Source organism: Aspergillus ruber (assembly GCF_000600275.1).
Source record: "Aspergillus ruber CBS 135680 unplaced genomic scaffold scaffold00005, whole genome shotgun sequence".
NCBI lineage: Eukaryota > Fungi > Ascomycota > Eurotiomycetes > Eurotiales > Aspergillaceae > Aspergillus > Aspergillus ruber.
The window spans coordinates 814,053-829,260 of record NW_024467301.1 but is presented as its reverse complement, the minus strand read 5'-3'; the positions used below and the strand labels follow the sequence as shown (position 1 = coordinate 829,260).

General features: G+C 48.5%; 6 protein-coding genes across 6 annotated transcripts; 1 reads left to right on the top strand and 5 right to left on the bottom strand.

Moving 5' to 3' along the window:
- Positions 1–55: 55 nt before the first annotated feature.
- Positions 56–1,684, bottom strand: EURHEDRAFT_409948 (Mob1/phocein family protein). The gene is made up of 5 exons (XM_040781244.1): positions 1,190–1,684; positions 816–979; positions 665–758; positions 481–614; positions 56–422 (listed from the first exon to the last, which is right to left on the bottom strand). Exons 1-5 carry the CDS (start codon positions 1,210–1,212, stop codon positions 181–183), a joined length of 657 nt encoding a protein of 218 aa, XP_040641406.1. The 5' UTR covers positions 1,213–1,684; the 3' UTR covers positions 56–180.
- Positions 1,339–2,036, bottom strand: EURHEDRAFT_303585 (uncharacterized protein). The gene has a single exon (XM_040778281.1). It carries the CDS (start codon positions 1,853–1,855, stop codon positions 1,466–1,468), a length of 390 nt encoding a protein of 129 aa, XP_040641405.1. The 5' UTR covers positions 1,856–2,036; the 3' UTR covers positions 1,339–1,465.
- On the bottom strand, positions 1,967–4,599 carry EURHEDRAFT_513559 (putative intracellular protein transport protein (Sat1); the record flags this gene model as incomplete). Its single annotated transcript, XM_040786182.1, has 3 exons — positions 1,967–2,856; positions 2,913–3,965; positions 4,032–4,599. The coding sequence occupies 3 exons, from the start codon at positions 4,597–4,599 to the stop codon at positions 1,967–1,969; spliced, it is 2,511 nt and encodes an 836-aa protein (XP_040641404.1).
- A 343-nt stretch (positions 4,600–4,942) lies between these two features.
- On the bottom strand, positions 4,943–6,222 carry rrg9 (mitochondrial ribosome assembly protein RRG9). The gene has a single exon (XM_040781243.1). It carries the CDS (start codon positions 5,971–5,973, stop codon positions 5,170–5,172), a length of 804 nt encoding a protein of 267 aa, XP_040641403.1. The 5' UTR covers positions 5,974–6,222; the 3' UTR covers positions 4,943–5,169.
- Positions 6,223–7,369: 1,147 nt separating this feature from the next.
- On the top strand, positions 7,370–10,745 carry EURHEDRAFT_400710 (WD40 repeat domain-containing protein; the record flags this gene model as incomplete). The annotated part of the gene is made up of 3 exons (XM_040780032.1): positions 7,370–7,918; positions 7,977–9,076; positions 9,128–10,745. 3 exons carry the CDS (start codon positions 7,370–7,372, stop codon positions 10,743–10,745), a joined length of 3,267 nt encoding a protein of 1,088 aa, XP_040641402.1.
- A 628-nt stretch (positions 10,746–11,373) lies between these two features.
- On the bottom strand, positions 11,374–15,142 carry EURHEDRAFT_375535 (uncharacterized protein; the record flags this gene model as incomplete). The annotated part of the gene is made up of 19 exons (XM_040778751.1): positions 11,374–11,805; positions 11,866–12,159; positions 12,208–12,342; positions 12,390–12,535; positions 12,592–12,683; positions 12,730–12,910; positions 12,958–13,103; positions 13,162–13,292; positions 13,340–13,565; positions 13,616–13,651; positions 13,704–13,755; positions 13,805–13,889; positions 13,935–14,008; positions 14,058–14,316; positions 14,367–14,503; positions 14,556–14,606; positions 14,659–14,712; positions 14,769–15,011; positions 15,088–15,142. The coding sequence occupies 19 exons, from the start codon at positions 15,140–15,142 to the stop codon at positions 11,374–11,376; spliced, it is 2,829 nt and encodes a 942-aa protein (XP_040641401.1).
- Between the last annotated feature and the right edge of the window lie 66 nt (positions 15,143–15,208).

Here is a 15,208-nt window from a genome sequence, read left to right as displayed (position 1 = left end):
CGATTCGGTTAGTTTAAAGCATCACTTGCACTACAACTTGGACTTTGCTACAACTTGGAGCACTGTGGTATGTCATTCGCTAAGTCTCATTTCTAACAGGTGACAGAGGATATTAAAGAAATTAAAAAAAAAGCCAAACACCTCAACGCCAGTACATTATACGGAAGAAAAAGATATGCGTCAATCACTCCGGAGCATACTCTCGACCAAATCACCCAATGGACCCCAGAAGTCCTTCCCACTTGCCAACCGATGCTCATCAATGAAGAGGACGTAGTGCTTGAAGCTGGTGTTCAAATGGGGTTCGAGGCCCAGGTGAACGACCACGGGGTAGTGGTGGCAGTAAATGTGTGCATACACTCGGTACAGACGCTTGAAGATCTGACGGAGTAAACTGGAGAATGATCTCGGGAAGGGGACACCTGCGCGAAGATGTGTTAGCTGAATGACGTGCATTAGACCTATATGCGGGTACCGCACCGATCCTGCTGGGAAACATCTGTTCGTTGTCGATGTTGCTCTGCACCCAACTCATCAAGTGTTCAATGTAAGCCGGCGCGGACATCTTGGTTGGTCGTCTGTAATTTTCCGAATCTTGCCACAGGTATTCGAACCTGTCTTCGTTAGCTCGCGACGAACAGTAGTCAAATCTGTCGGGGCCTACTCGTCGGTAGCCTTCATCTCCGGACATGAAGACGGCGAACAAAACTCAGTAATCGATCCATAGAGGAGGTTAATCTGATTGTAAAAGTCGACCACTATACCAGCCGTCTGTTAGCAAGGTTCCGACAAGAAGGGTTGAACTGCCCACGCACCGTTGACCGCAAGCCACTCATTCAAATCCTCCCCCTCAGGCAACCGAACAGCCTTCCTCAAACTCCCACTCCCAAGCGTCGCTTCGGCAAACTGTCTCAGCTGGTAACTGCTGGTTCCCTTTGCGGCCGACCGCGGCTTGAAGGGGGCTCTCGTCCGAGCATTGCTGGGAGGTGTCAGTCCACACGAATCCTGTTTGAGCGCGCGCAGTGCTGGGGGTAGATACGAGGGGGGTTCCGCAAAGGGAACATGAGAGGTACGGATAGTACCGGCTTTGGAGCGAATAGATGGGGTGAGAGTGAGGGGTGGAATGATAGAGGCAGAAGCAACAGACGAAGAAGGCGGGCAGATGGTATTGGGAGGAACGGGGACAGACATGGTGGTGATGAGTGATGCCATAGTTTCTGTTCTCTTTTTCTTCCTTCACTTGTCTACCTGCCTGCTGGTATTGTTTCCGCAGTATGTAATCGACCGTGACCGTGAAGGGATCTGGAATGACGTTGGTTCGTGATGGCTCTCGATGATTCGTTATCGAAAACAATGGCGACTCAGGAACGGAATGTAGGGGCTCGATTTATTCGAGACTGGTTCGTTCAATCGTGCGCGACAGTGGGTTGTGTGCCTACATTCCGGAATTCAAGCAATCGTCAGTTCAGTTCAGTTCAGTTGGGGACCGGCGGGATAAGAGGAAGGGGAAGTCGCAAGAATGAGAAGGAGCAATAAGCAGGAGCGTGTTATGTCTTACCGCGCAGACAGAAAAATATAACAGGAAGCTAGTGACCGTTGATATGCAGAACAGACCAACCGATAGATAGGGAAAAGATGTAATAGGATGATGGCAAATGAGGATCCAGCTGTCAAGCGTCGCTTTCTTTCTCCGCGATCGCAAACCCGCCGGCTTTCCAACCATGGATCTACCCTGAACTGCCCGCGATCGCCGTTGCCGTGACAACAATACAAGCATACATAGTACAAGTACAAGTTTAAAACTACAGATAGAAACGATTGCAATGAGAATCAATAATGCAATCATATAATACATTTCTTCCTTAGAAGACGGGATATCAACATAAACTTAGCTACAAGAAACAGATCTAACGCCTCGCAACATAAACCAAATCCCCAACTACTACCATAAATGAAAAAGAAATGGCTATATAGAATATCCCTCATTCTCCTCGGGTAATCTCTCCCTAACCGTCTCGCCATATACAGTGAGAGGGATAGCAATTTCAAAAGACTCGCAGCCAAGATTCTCCAAAGCCGACACGACCTGTCCCCTGTCATCTTGGTGGATAGCCTCGAGTAAACCGGCACCAGAGGGCTGTTCTGTGTCAGTGTCGCTGTGCATGCTGGGCGTCACAAATTCGAACCGTAGTTCCCAGACATGGTTCACTCCGCTCGTCAAAATAGTCGGAGTGGCCGCGATGGGAACGGCTGGAGTGAAGACGACTCGCGTAGCGTGTAGGGTATTCTCAAAGAACGACGCATGGATGCGTCGTGTGGTGCGATGGATACTCGCATTCGACCGCACCGCCAATTCCTCAGATACCTTTTCCGATGTCTCCAGAGATGCACGGAGAGCGTAGCATGGAAGTGCCGCATCTGAAAATTCGACCGTAGCAATGATGGCTTCTCCCAATCGATGCGCTGGGCGGTTCAGGATTACCACCGCGATCCGACGACCGTTGCGAGCAATCTCAAAACGGTTAGGACTGTGCGAAGACTGGGATGCTTGGTTGCTCCGTAAAATCGCTAAGTCAATTGCATCTTTGCAAGACAGCGTCGTGGTTGATATATTATGCATTTCCCGTCTTTCAGCTGGCGTGTCAGGAGGCTGTAATGAGTTTTGCCGTGACCGTTGCTCTAAGATCTCATCCACATAGGCTAGAAATTCTGGGGCGGATGTCCACGTCGGCCCGCTAAAGCTTTTCTGCTGTTTCCATGCCGGATATGGACTAGATCCTATCTTTTGTACCCGGGCTTCGTCACGGAGGAGCACGTATGGGGACATCAAATTGTGACCAAGGATTCGTCCTTGGCCTGAATTAAATAATCAGCACAAGGTAGTCAAGAGATTAGGCTATTGGAGTTCTTACCGTTCACACCACTGAATACCCGAAATGGTACGTTGATTCGATTGACGCGCTGGGGTTCGTTCGACTTCGATCCACTGGGTCTCTGGGTACCAATAACTAAATTATAAGAAATTTTGATAGCCTTTCCCTTATGGCTTGCAGGAAGGCCACTGGGCAAAGTGAAAGAGAAAGAATATGATTGTTCTTGACCAGGCGCGAGGCGAAGATCCACGAACAGGAGCGACTGAGACGTGGACAGCAATGGGATTGACTTCGACGAGGATACACCCCGCATTTCTCGCAGACCATCAAGGTCATTGTTGGACATGAGTCCACTCAGAGACTCCTCAATGTTATTCCACCGCAACGCGCCCCAGAAACCACCCCCTTTCCGACCCTTGTCACCGCGGACAGCGCCGGGACCCGGTGTTCCAGTGCCACTGCCCTGTCCACCAACGACACCTTTCCGTTTTACCTCTTCAAAGGCAGATTGATTAATTAAGGAACCATCCACTGTAAATGATGCGCTTATCTGCGCATATCCCATCATGAGTGTCTGGCTGTTGGCAAGCACAGGACTAGGGTCCACGCTGGAATGGTGTCGCATATGACGGTTGGGGATTGGCCGCGGTACCGGTATCGAATAGTTCGTGTATTCTGACTGGAGTGTCTCCGATGAGTGGTCACTTACAGAGTAGAACTCCCCACTGCTTCTTCCGCTTTGGCTTGATGTCGACATTATCCTGGTCATCTGCGGCAGATGACTCTGGGCCGACAGGGGAGGACCATCTTTATTGATCGGTTTTCCTATTGCCGTTGGCGCAAAGGATTCCTCTGTTGATGCCACTGAAGGTGAAATAGCGGAGCGATCGTTGGTTGAAGCTGGTGCCGCAGGGAACTTGAAGTCTAAGGGAGGCAATTGCGGTCTTCTGTTAGGAACATGCGACGGTTCATTCGGTCTTATAGGGCTCGGTGCGCTGGAGCCTCCACGATGGCTCACATCGACTCTCAGATTGCCGGGAGATAGATTGACCGGGGATTCGAGAGGCGGATAGCCACGGGTAGGTCGCCCACCTGGTTTACAAGACTTGTTAGCCCACGATCAAGCACTCCATTACAATTTCCCAAGATAGCGCATACCTTTCATGAAAGCCTCATCGTAACTATCATTCCGTTTCGGCGGGACCTGTAGACTTGCCGAACGACCATGGCCTCTTGGCGGCATGCGACTGAACGGCGAGGAAGACGAGGGCGTCTTATCCCCTCCGTTCCCTCCCTTACCACCTTCACTATCAATGGACAGAATCGACACGGATCGCTTGTGTTTGTGACTCGAGGGAGGCCCATTCTGGGGTGTCGACGGCGGGGGGAAGCTATGGGCACCACCACTCAACGGAGCGCTCAGTGATGACGACGTACGATGAGACGCTTTCTTCTGCGGACTGAGAGAATGCGAACGACGGTTCGAGCCAAAGAAAAGGTTCTGTGGAGATTTTAAAGAGAAAAAAGAAGAATCAGTACTGCCGGCTCTGGGTTGTTTCCTTTGCGGCTGGTGAGGAGTAAGCTGTCCGCCATTATGGTGATTATTGGACTCGGCATTGTTGGTGCCTGCGACGTTGCGGAAAGTAATTGTACATTCGACATCTTCCCCGGCGAAGATAGTTTGGTCTTTCCATTTCACAAAGACTTGAATATCCGACGATGGCATGGCGAGGATGGGGGTCGCGAGATGGTCATATGCGAATTGCGGAGGCTTTGGGGTAGTGACAGGTCCGGTCGGTGCCAGCCGCCACTTATAACGCGTTCAGGAGATTAATATTGTGTGCTGAAAAAAAAGAATTGTTGTCGATGCCAACCGGGGCATTCTAGGGACTAGTTAGTCGAATGAAAAAGGCCATGATGAGGTCGGCGATGGGGTGAAGGAGGAAAGTTGTCTGTCCGGGATGTGACGGTCTGCGCAAAGACGTAAGTCCGTCCACCGATACATAGTACGCAGCGCAGAAAGTTGAAATGACTGAAAATGTATAAAGTGATACATTGACTGTTTTGTTGAGGACCAGTAAATGTTTATTTCATTCCTAATTCTGCCATGGAAGATAATTTGGCTGGCTTGAACGGCCTTGTTGGAGCTATATATTCTCTGGAGAGATCTATGTATAATGTCTGTTGCTAGAACTTCAAAATGAGAAACGCCATTAGATGCAATGTCATTATGGACCCAAAACGTCGCTATGCAATTGAATACTTTTTCGGAATCACAGCCCCAAGAACAAAGGTCTCACGATCCATCGTCCTCATATAATACCTTGGAATCATCGATTTCCTGAGTGCGCTTCTTCTTCGGTCTGAGACCCAGCTCAGCCATCTGGCTCCAAATCCGGTCATGTCGCTTCTCCCAACGCTTGCGACGGTCATCCATTTCGGTTTCCGATGCTTTCCACTTGCTCTTCAAGATGCGTCTGACCGCCTCAGGGGACACCTTGAACTGTCCTGCGAGAACCGACGTGGTAAAGCGGTCTGGAGCCATGGCATGAAGGTGTCGAATTCCGTCAAGTGCATCGGGTGAGAGCTTCTTGGTTGGGTTCCATCCATCCTTGAACTTGCCTTTCAATGCATCTTTCTGAATTTGCCACCCCTCGCGCTTCTTTTTCTTCTGCTGAGATTGTTGTAGTTGTTGTAGCATGCCTGGAGGCTTTTGACTTTTGGATTTGGTATCTGGAGCCCGCGAAGATTTCGTCCGCCCTTGTGATTTTTCAGCGTGCTTGGCTTTGACTTCCGGTGCGCTTTCCACTACATGGTCGAACTGCGACGGACTAGAGTTATCAGTGGCGGAAGAGGGTTCGGTGGAAGAGGACGGCGGCTGTTCAGACTGAAACCCCTGGGACCGGGAAAGGGAAGTGGTAATGGTTCGCTTGCTTTGGAAGCTCTGGGACGGGACAAATGCTCGACGTAGCGATAGAACTTTAGCTCGGTTGTAAAAAGAGTCTTGAGGTCGAACTTTAGAGGCAAACTCGGCGCGGAAGAGACTTCGGAGGACAGAGGGGAGAGCCAGCTTGGAAGAAGCAATACAAGGGGAAGACATTGTGTGGCTAGATCAGACCTGGTTGATCGAAGCTGTTCAATATTTCCCAAGACCGGTATCGAACGTAGAGATGGAAATTGGAGTGGAGTAGAAAACTGATAACGGATTGTAAAAAGTCTGGATGCGATTCGATATGCTCCAATTCATGCCTCAGGCATGAATTGCTATAGATCACGTGCTTCAATAATGAGCAGCAATCCTCAATATTTTTTTGTTTCATTTGTGATAATTAAGTCGGTGAGATTTTCTTGGTGTGCGTGGAAATGATTAATGGCTGTCAGCAGAACGATCAAAATGGATATAGTTACGCTACAGAGTACTCTGTAGAGTATCCTTGTTATGCCTGCAAATCCCGAGTCCGGTAGAGTAAACATAAAACAAAATAAAATATGTGAATGTTTCTTTCTTCCTTTGTTTGTCTTATAATCAAAGAGACATTTTCTTTTTATCTATTTTTACATGTTTGTTCTATTCTAGTCGTTAGTCCTGTAACTAATGATATTGGACATTATTCGGTTGTAAGGGACCCTGCAGCAAAGTAGGTAGGGCATACTCCTTGAGATACCCTGATTCCCAGTATATACATCAAAACTTGAATGAGGCACTTCAACCTGAAACAATGGCATGGAGTGAAATCACCGAGTATTTTGTGCATACACAAGCACTTGGAGAGTTCAACATTCCATCCCCACCGGTTCGAACGGACCAGCTGTTGCCCTGTGGTCGATCCTCCAACTTTTGCTGGAACAGCTGTACAGGCGCTTAGTACACTGGGGAGCTGCCTTGACGCACACAACGACTTTTCGGGTTGAGATAGAATATTCAATATTATTCCTGTCATGTTACTTTACTATTATCCAGTATTATTCTAGTCTACAAAAGAATATCTTGGTGCCATAATTCAGCAGCGCCAACGAACTCCCAGCTCCAGTCGACCTTCTCGCACTTTTCTCGCCCTCTCGTCTTTTCTTTTTTTCAACCCAACTTCTCGCTTCATTTCAGCCTCCTTGGAGCTCTCCCTTCTTTCATTCGTGTCTCTCTTTCATCCTTTGCCTTTCTTTTCTCTCAACTCCAGTCATTCTTTCTCTCAATCCACATTCTTTCTCTATCTGGCGATCCCTCTTTACAGCCCACCTTGGACACGGCCGACCGCAGCTCTTCCAGCTCCTCGTATCTGATCGACTCGAAAGTTTCCCTCGGTTCCTCGATTTGAAAACGAACCTTTTCTTTCTCGATTTATAAATCCAACGAATTCTCAGTACGCGCGTGGTGAAGTCGTGGATGGAGCTCAGACAGGAGCTGGCAGCTGCTTGTTTTGTCTATGCGATCACGCTGAAATGAGAAACCTGAAACCATAATTTCTCCCACCATTGTCGAGTTCGCAATACCTCGAGGCATGTCCAGCAACACTCCGTCCAACGGGAAATGCAAACCGGCGGCTGGCCCCGGTACTTCACTCAGAATCACTCCCTCCAACTCCCCCCTTCCCCGACCAGCTGCCCGATCCCCAAACAAACCCTCTGCGCACCAGACAGTCCTAGCTCTTCAGACGGTCATTGGCACTACAACCGCTGCTCCCAATGGCTTTTCGAGTCACGATGAGAGCAGATCTTTCGCCTTCTGCGCCGGTTCCGCCGCCGTTCTAGCGGAGCTCGATGACGACAATAACGTTCAACAGCGATTCTTTAGAGCTCGCCCCTCTGCGACTAGCGTCAATCCAGTGACATCTTTCTACCATCAGTCTACCCCGCCCAGTACCCCTGATCCCAGAGCACGATCAACTCCGATAAAGTCGAATGCGCATACAAGCGGTCTACACAATGGTTCGCCCTCCAACGACTGGGCGGAAAGCGGTAGTCCTCGCGGGTGGTCCTCGCGAGAGCGTATCAAAGCCGTCACGAGCGTCTCGCTCAGTCCTAATGGAAGGTTTCTTGCAATGGGAGAGGTGAGTGGAAGTGGAACGCCATGGAGCCCACCTAGGGATCGCTAACTCTTTGTTTCAGACAGGTTATAACCCGAGAGTCATGATTTACTCGACGGCCAAAGACTCCTCCCCCGACGTACCGCTTTCGATCCTCAATGAGCACACGTTTGGCGTCCGTAACCTGGCATTTAGCTCCAACTCGCAGCACCTAGCATCGCTGGGTAACGTCAACGATGGATTTCTCTTCATCTGGGCTGTCAGCTTGAAAAATGGGTCAGCTAGAATACACTCGACAAATAAATGCACTGCGTTTGTCAAAGACATGTGCTGGATTGGTCAGACTTTGATCACGGCTGGCGTTCGACATGTTAAAGTATGGAGACTCACAGATCAAAGGCCAGGATCTCCCGGCAAATCTCGCCTCAATCCGGAATCTGCAGCACACTCCTCCAATCCGACACCGAAGGCGCTTTCGGGGAGAAACTGCGTGCTCGGTGCTTTGGGGGATAGCACCTTCACTTGCGCTGCAAGCATCTCAGACACCGAAGCGGTTCTCGGTACGGATACGGGCGCATTGTGTCTCCTAGATGATAGTGCAGGTTCCCAAAAACTATCTATGGTCCAATATGTGAGGTTCAATATCACCTCTCTGGCGGCCGACTCAGACGGATCATGTGTTTGGATAGGTGGTCGCGGCCGGAAAATGGAAAAATTCTCTGTCGATTCCTTGCGATCAGCATCATCTCCAGGTCCACCTACCAGCCCGGGACCCCGACCAAAGTCCAAAGGACTCGCGATTACCTGCATGGGATCGCTCTCATCGCACCTGGTTACATTGGACTCTAGTAGAGTGGTCAACATTTATCCATTTGACAGCTTGGACGGTGAAGATGACGAGAGCGAGAGCTCAACGGACACAACAATGCCGGCTCATCGTGACTCGGTTCTTGGTATTCGCTCCTTGAAGGGTCCTAACGAACTCAAAGCGGACTTTTTTACTTGGTCCTGCAAAGGCACTGTGCACTTCTGGGATACCAACGGGAAATGTCGAGCTTCTCGGGCAATTCCTGTGGACAAGCTTCCCAGCGATGATGACGATGTGTCTAACGAGCTGAAGACGGTGGCAGCCGCGGAAGACCTAAACTTCTATGTTTCGGGTGATAAATTGGGCGTTTTGAGGTACGTTCATCTTGCGATAATAGCTTGTTCGTTACGCTAACTGGACTACAGAGTGATATCTGCACAACCATGGATGTGTGTGAATGAAGTCCGCGCCCATGGTGGAGAGATTACGGACATTGCGATACGTTCGGATTTGGACTCTGGCGCTTTTCTGATTGCCAGCTCTGGTCGGGATCGCATGATCCAGCTTTTTCAGAAGCGCGACGAAAGCATTGAGTTGATCCAAACAATGGACGATCATGTCGGAGCAGTTGGTCAACTATTGTTCTCGCAGGACGGGGAAAGGTTGCTTTCATGCTCGTCGGATCGTACCATCCTCATCAGGAACCGTGTGACCCGCGAGGAGGATGGAGCCACTGCCGTTGCCTATCTGATATCGAAAACGGTAACCCTAAAATCATCTCCTGTATCCATGACCTTTTCGCCGGACGACTCAAATATTCTTGTTGTTTCCACGATGGATCGTTGTATCCAAATTGTCGATCTCTCTTCGGGCCGAGCAGTCCACGCTTTTCGCGCCGCAGATTCAGAATCACCTGACGCCGTTGTCATGGGTGCTCTGACTGTGGCTACTGGGATTCCTGGACAGAGTCCCAGGGTGCTTGTTGGAGTTTCGAGTACAGACAAATCCATTCGCGTCTACGACATGGATAGAGACTTGCTTCTTACCGGTGAATTTGGGCATGCAGAGGGCGTTAGCGACGTGCTTCTACTAGATAACCCGCAAGATACTCCAGACGATCCGGTCACACGAACACTAATCAGCGTTGGCATCGATGGCGTCGTCATGATTTGGAGCCTGACCGTACAGCCTCATCAATCTCAGGATCCAGTTCAGAGCAGCAGCAGCCGCGATGACGATGATACACCAGCAAAGACTGCATCTAAGCCACCTATTCGTCGAATTCTGTCGAAATCCGAGCTTGCCGGTTTCCAAAAGCAAGACCCCTCAGTTGTCACTCCCACACCAGTGCGCGAGAGCTCATCGCCACTGGTACGCAAGATGTCGAAGCTCTCCTTGAAATCATCCTCTCTGAGAAATGGTCATGCGTCTTCTTCTACACCCTCTTCACCAAACTCATCTCGCCGCTCCCCCACATATGCTACCCCTCGCGAGAGACAGCGCAGGTCGCCGTCTACTAGTCCGAAGTCGACACCAACACCAAACCCAGCACCATCATCTACATCCACATCCACATCCACATCCACATCCACATCCACACCAACAAAGAAAATGGCCAGCAGAACCAGCAGCACCCGCCGCACCTCCCTAGAATTCCGCTCCCGCACCAGACACTCGCATTCTCATCAGAACGACTCCGGAAGCCTCGGCACGTCCACAGAACAAGTCTGCCGCACCCTCAGAGCCTACAGAAAGAAGCTCCACGGATCCTCCGAACATCTCCGTTCTCAAAGAGAACTGGAACGCGAACTCAGTCTCACACTTCGGAGCTTGGGCTCTCATAACAAGAATTACGGGGATGGACAGTTGGAGACGGAGACTGATAGCAGCGGCAGGGAGAATGAGCAAATGTTTCTGTCGTCTATGTCGTCTGGGAGGGCCTTGCGGATTCCGCATTTGCCTTCAACTCCGGAACTTGGACAGAAAAGTTCGAGGGAGGGTTGTGTTTGTAGGAGTCGGTCTATTGATAATGGGGAGGGTTGAGTTAACTTGCCTCCTTTTAATTCTCATTCCTCTTTCGTTCTTCTTTCCCATTTCTTCTTCGGGTTTACTTTTGCATTCGCTACTTCCACTTATGCTTATTTTTGTTATCTCATTTCATCTAATTTCTTCGGTTTTCTTCAGTTTTCTTGTCACTGTTTTGATTTTGCAAAACACAAAAGGGGAGTTTTATGGGATCTGCCCTCACGGTCATTTTTCCTAGACATGGGCACGGTGATTCATTGCTGGTATTTTTCGATATATTCTGTTCATTTGTTCAAGGTTGGTTGTTTCTCATCTATTCATTGATTTGATTTTTTTTTTTTTTTTCCTTTTTGCATAGGGTTGATGGTTGGTTTTGGTTTTCTTTTTTCATTTCATCTCTTACATGTCTATTTTCCCGGTCACTCTTTCGCCTTTTCCGATTTCCATTTCATTTTCGTGTTTCCACCTGTTTCCCGAAGCCCCTTAGTTAGCTAATCTTCAAATGATACCCGCATTGACATGCCAGGCCGCGTTCATTGAATCGGACTGCAGTACCCGGCTAGATGATGACTTGCTCTTCTCATCACCACATTTCAACGTACACAGGATCCTATCTAGTAACATATGGCCTGATAATTGGCAGACATCACGGCAACTTCGCCAAATTTGCCCTCAACAATCTCCCCAACGCACCATGGTTATACTTCACTAAATCAGCAATTATAATCGCCTTCCCGGCCCACCGTCTACATTCCTCATCCGCAGAGACGAGGTAAAAATCTATTGCGCGATTGAACGTCATCGTGGCGAGCCATTCGAGTTCATCGTTTGGATAGTCGTACTTGTTATTCTTGCCGTTGGAGGTGGCTATGGCATTATTATCCTTGTTTGTATTGGTATCTTCATCGTAGCCACAGGCTAAGGATATGGATTGATCGAGGATGGATTCTGCAAGGGGGATTTCGCTTGCTTGGAGGGATAGTTGGAAGAGGCAGCGGAGGTAGCACGGGAGAGAGGTTACAAAGGAGGATTTGTTGAGAGTTGGGGAGGCGGAGGTGTGGAGGGTATTTATTATCGTCTATAGTTATTAGCCCTTGCTCTATCTGAAAACTAGTTGATTTAAGGTGAAGGGACGTACCATGACAACCCTTACCATCTCGCTCACCGGTGCCTCAGCAGATAGAATCAAGTCCAGGAAAACAGTGCACAGCCTCGAGTCTGCGAATAAGCTTAATTCCTCGATTATACGTGGTAGACAGTCCCATTGGGACAGGAAGACGGCGGCTTCGAAGTCGAAGGAGAGGAGGGCTTTGTAGCTTTCTTGCCATTTTTCCGGGACCGTTATTTCATGGTTCTGTTGAAGTTGTGGGTGGTTTGCGACGTGTGCTCGGAAGTACTCGATCGTGTTGCGAGTAATGGTGTAGTGGTTTTTCTGCTTGTGCTTAGTATGCATGTTTCGATCGTGGTTGGTGCGGTGTACCTTTGCGAGAGGGTCTGTTTCCTCGCGTGCCTCTATGATGAGAATGAGGGCTTTTAGAAGATTACATGAGAGATTATGCTCAAGAACTCTGGACGTATCTTTGGGCTCCGCGGTCTGTGGGTATAGACCTGCCAGCTATACGTGATGTTAGAGACAATTGATACCAGCAATGCATATCGTACCTTCAGGGAGACATCTAGCAACTTTATAGCTGCACTGTAGCGAGAAGACCTGACTAACTGCAAAGTCAGATTATAACTCTTCTCGAAGAGCCATTGTACGTCGTTGCTCGAGAATGTACTGCTGCTTTTAGTCAAACCTTTCAGGGCTAGGATACCTTGGTCAGTTAATGGTTTTCGAGGATTTGAATCGGAGGTCATCTACCAGCTTGAAAGGCCCGATATATCTGTTCCAAGACCTTCGTAGTGCCTGATTTGCAATTATCCAGTTCCGTTGAGAGAATATGTAACGTGGATCTGCGCTTGTCAGTCTAAATCTTCAAGTAAAGAGAAATAAGCTCACCCAACAAGAGTTGGAAGGTTTGACCCTTCATGACATCCACTATCCAGAATTGCAATAACCCGCAGAATGCTATTCATCATTTGCTGCATCTTTCCCAGACGTTGAGCTTCTGCTGCACAGGACAAGAGAAACGTGACTCCACTTGCTCCTAGCTTATATAGCGCTTCCAGGACGCTCGTTCCTGTTATGTGTTAGAAATTATGGCATCAAGACTCCCAGTCAGCTTACCCAGGTCCGGTTCATCATGCAACAGAGTGATCATATACGCCAAGTAAAGCGTCGAAGGGGTGTCGTGAGATCGCTCCAGTATTCGATCCAGCGCTTCGTATGTAAGAGAAGTGTCTGGGTTATTCAATGCGCAGATCATTAATTTTCTGGTCAGTTTTAGCCATTTGTCCCAGAATTCCAAATCGAACAACATCGGTTTCTAACCTTTGAAGGACGCCCCGGTTGGTTGTGGAGCAATTCTGGAAAATAGAATTTTCAAGGACAAGCAGGCACCACTGTTCTGCTAAAGAGATATCGCCATTGAAAGTCATGTTTTCGACTCGTCTCCATATAAGCTGAAATAGTTAGTTAGCATTTCAAACGGACATTCTCTCATACTTACAGCTAACGAAGCATGAGCGGCGTCTTCACCCAGAGCATTTGTGTTAGACTGAGCGAGTGTTTTCGCAGCATCTATAATGGTATCCAACTCTTGCGATGCAGGTATGTTTGAATCGGTTACAATCCAGACAAAGGCAACGAAATACTGCCCTATCAAGGTATGGTTACCGGAAGGGATGAGTTTCTCGAGCAGAAGCTGTCGAGATACTTTCATGGAGAGATCCCAGCTGTCCATAGAAATCAGAGACTGCTGCATACGTGATCGAGGCCAACATACCTGTAATTGCTGAGTTTCTGGATATGATAGAAGGCACTGTATTTCTGGCGTTAGATAGTATATAATAAAAGTGACAACGGTGACTTACGTGTTTAGAGTGACGTTTGTAAGTTCCATCATTCGTACGGCAGTTTCAAGGCCTGTAGGTTCTCTCAGTACCGAATGGTAATGTGGCTTGGGATGATTTACATTCAAAATAGTCATTATAATTCAGATGTTCTTTGCTGAGGAATTCGAGTTGAAGCATGACTACAGAAAATATATCTATGTATTCCTGAATTTATTAGTAGCTAAAAAGGAACCAGGGTCTGTGCCTTACAGTCTTCAAAGAGTTCAATGCTTGGAGTGCACAATCCCGCGAGTTCGGTGTATTCAACTGGAGACGGCTCCGAACTGAACTTGTGAGCAACCCACTGATGAATGTCCATAACGAAGCACCCACCCAAGGTATGTAGTATAAGCAATCTCATATCCTTCAGAGCAAGTTCAGATGGCTCACTATCCTGGTTAGAACAAGAGCTCGATTTCAATGCCCTTTCCAGCCAATGGACCGCTATATCATGTTGGCCTTTCGAAAGAGCCGACGACCCAATGATATAGCAAACCTCTATAATCGTCTTTTGCTGTTCCAGTGTCCCTTGGATGTCGCTAGTCTTGGAGAACAAATGCTCTGCGATATCCGGCCTTCCTTGAAACCACGACTAACTTAATCGTTAGTCTGTTGAATTGAGCTAGATCAATGGTGACTCACCAGATAGATGCGAAGCATATAATATTCCGTCGTGGTGGCCGATAGACTTAAATTATCGGCCTCTGACTTCTCAAAAGTATCTAACCTCGCCGCCGCAATCTCCAGAGCTTTCAAGCCGAGTTCGAAATGCTCACTTTCTGCTTGGTAGTTAGTCATATTTATTCAACTTAGAAGAAGGACAAGGAATACCCAAGCAGTTTCTGGCTGTCCTCAGCGCGAGCTCAAGAGCCCTCAAATTTCCTAGACACAATCAGTATCTTCCATCAAACCACCCTTTCCGCAATATACAGACCCGACCCCCGACGAGGTGCAGCACTCTCAATCATAACAAAGGCCAGATACTTCACTGCAAATTATCAGAGCTTAATCACGAGAAGAATGCACCCTCAGACCCAGACAAACCTTTACTCAACAAACCACGGACACCACCATCCTTGCAAGTCCTCTTAACCTGCGAGCATGTATTCCATAGCTCCGTTCCTCTCGCATCAATCTGGCGACGCATGGATATTGTGAGGAATATTCGTGATAAGGGGAGGTGATTAAGGTGTGTATCGAGTGTGCGAAGGATGTTGTCGGGGATAGCTAGCGGGCTGGAGGCGGCGATAGTCGATGAGATTTGGTCTTGGAGAGCTTTGGCAAATGCTGAATGTGTTTTAGATTTTGAGTAGCGTGGAGGAAGAGAGGTGTGGGAAAATGAAATAGAGATGTGAAGGCTTACCTGTGACTGTGGAAGCTTGCTCCTGGGGAGTAGTTGTTGATGTGGATGCCGCCATGTGGATGGGACCCTTTAATGGGAGTTATGCTTTGATGGCTAGACGATGGACAGCAATTCTGCGTGG

Coding starts and splice junctions, on each gene's coding strand:
- EURHEDRAFT_409948 (XM_040781244.1), bottom strand. CDS start 1,212: ATGGCATCACTCATCACCACCAT. Junction 980..1,189: donor GCATCACTCATCACCACCAT/GTCTGTCCCCGT, acceptor GACACCTCCCAG/CAATGCTCGGACGAGAGCCC. Junction 759..815: donor TGAGTGGCTTGCGGTCAACG/GTGCGTGGGCAG, acceptor CGGCTGGTATAG/TGGTCGACTTTTACAATCAG.
- EURHEDRAFT_303585 (XM_040778281.1), bottom strand. CDS start 1,855: ATGTATTATATGATTGCATTATTGATTCTCATTGCAATCGTTTCTATC.
- rrg9 (XM_040781243.1), bottom strand. CDS start 5,973: ATGTCTTCCCCTTGTATTGCTTCTTCCAAGCTGGCTCTCCCCTCTGTC.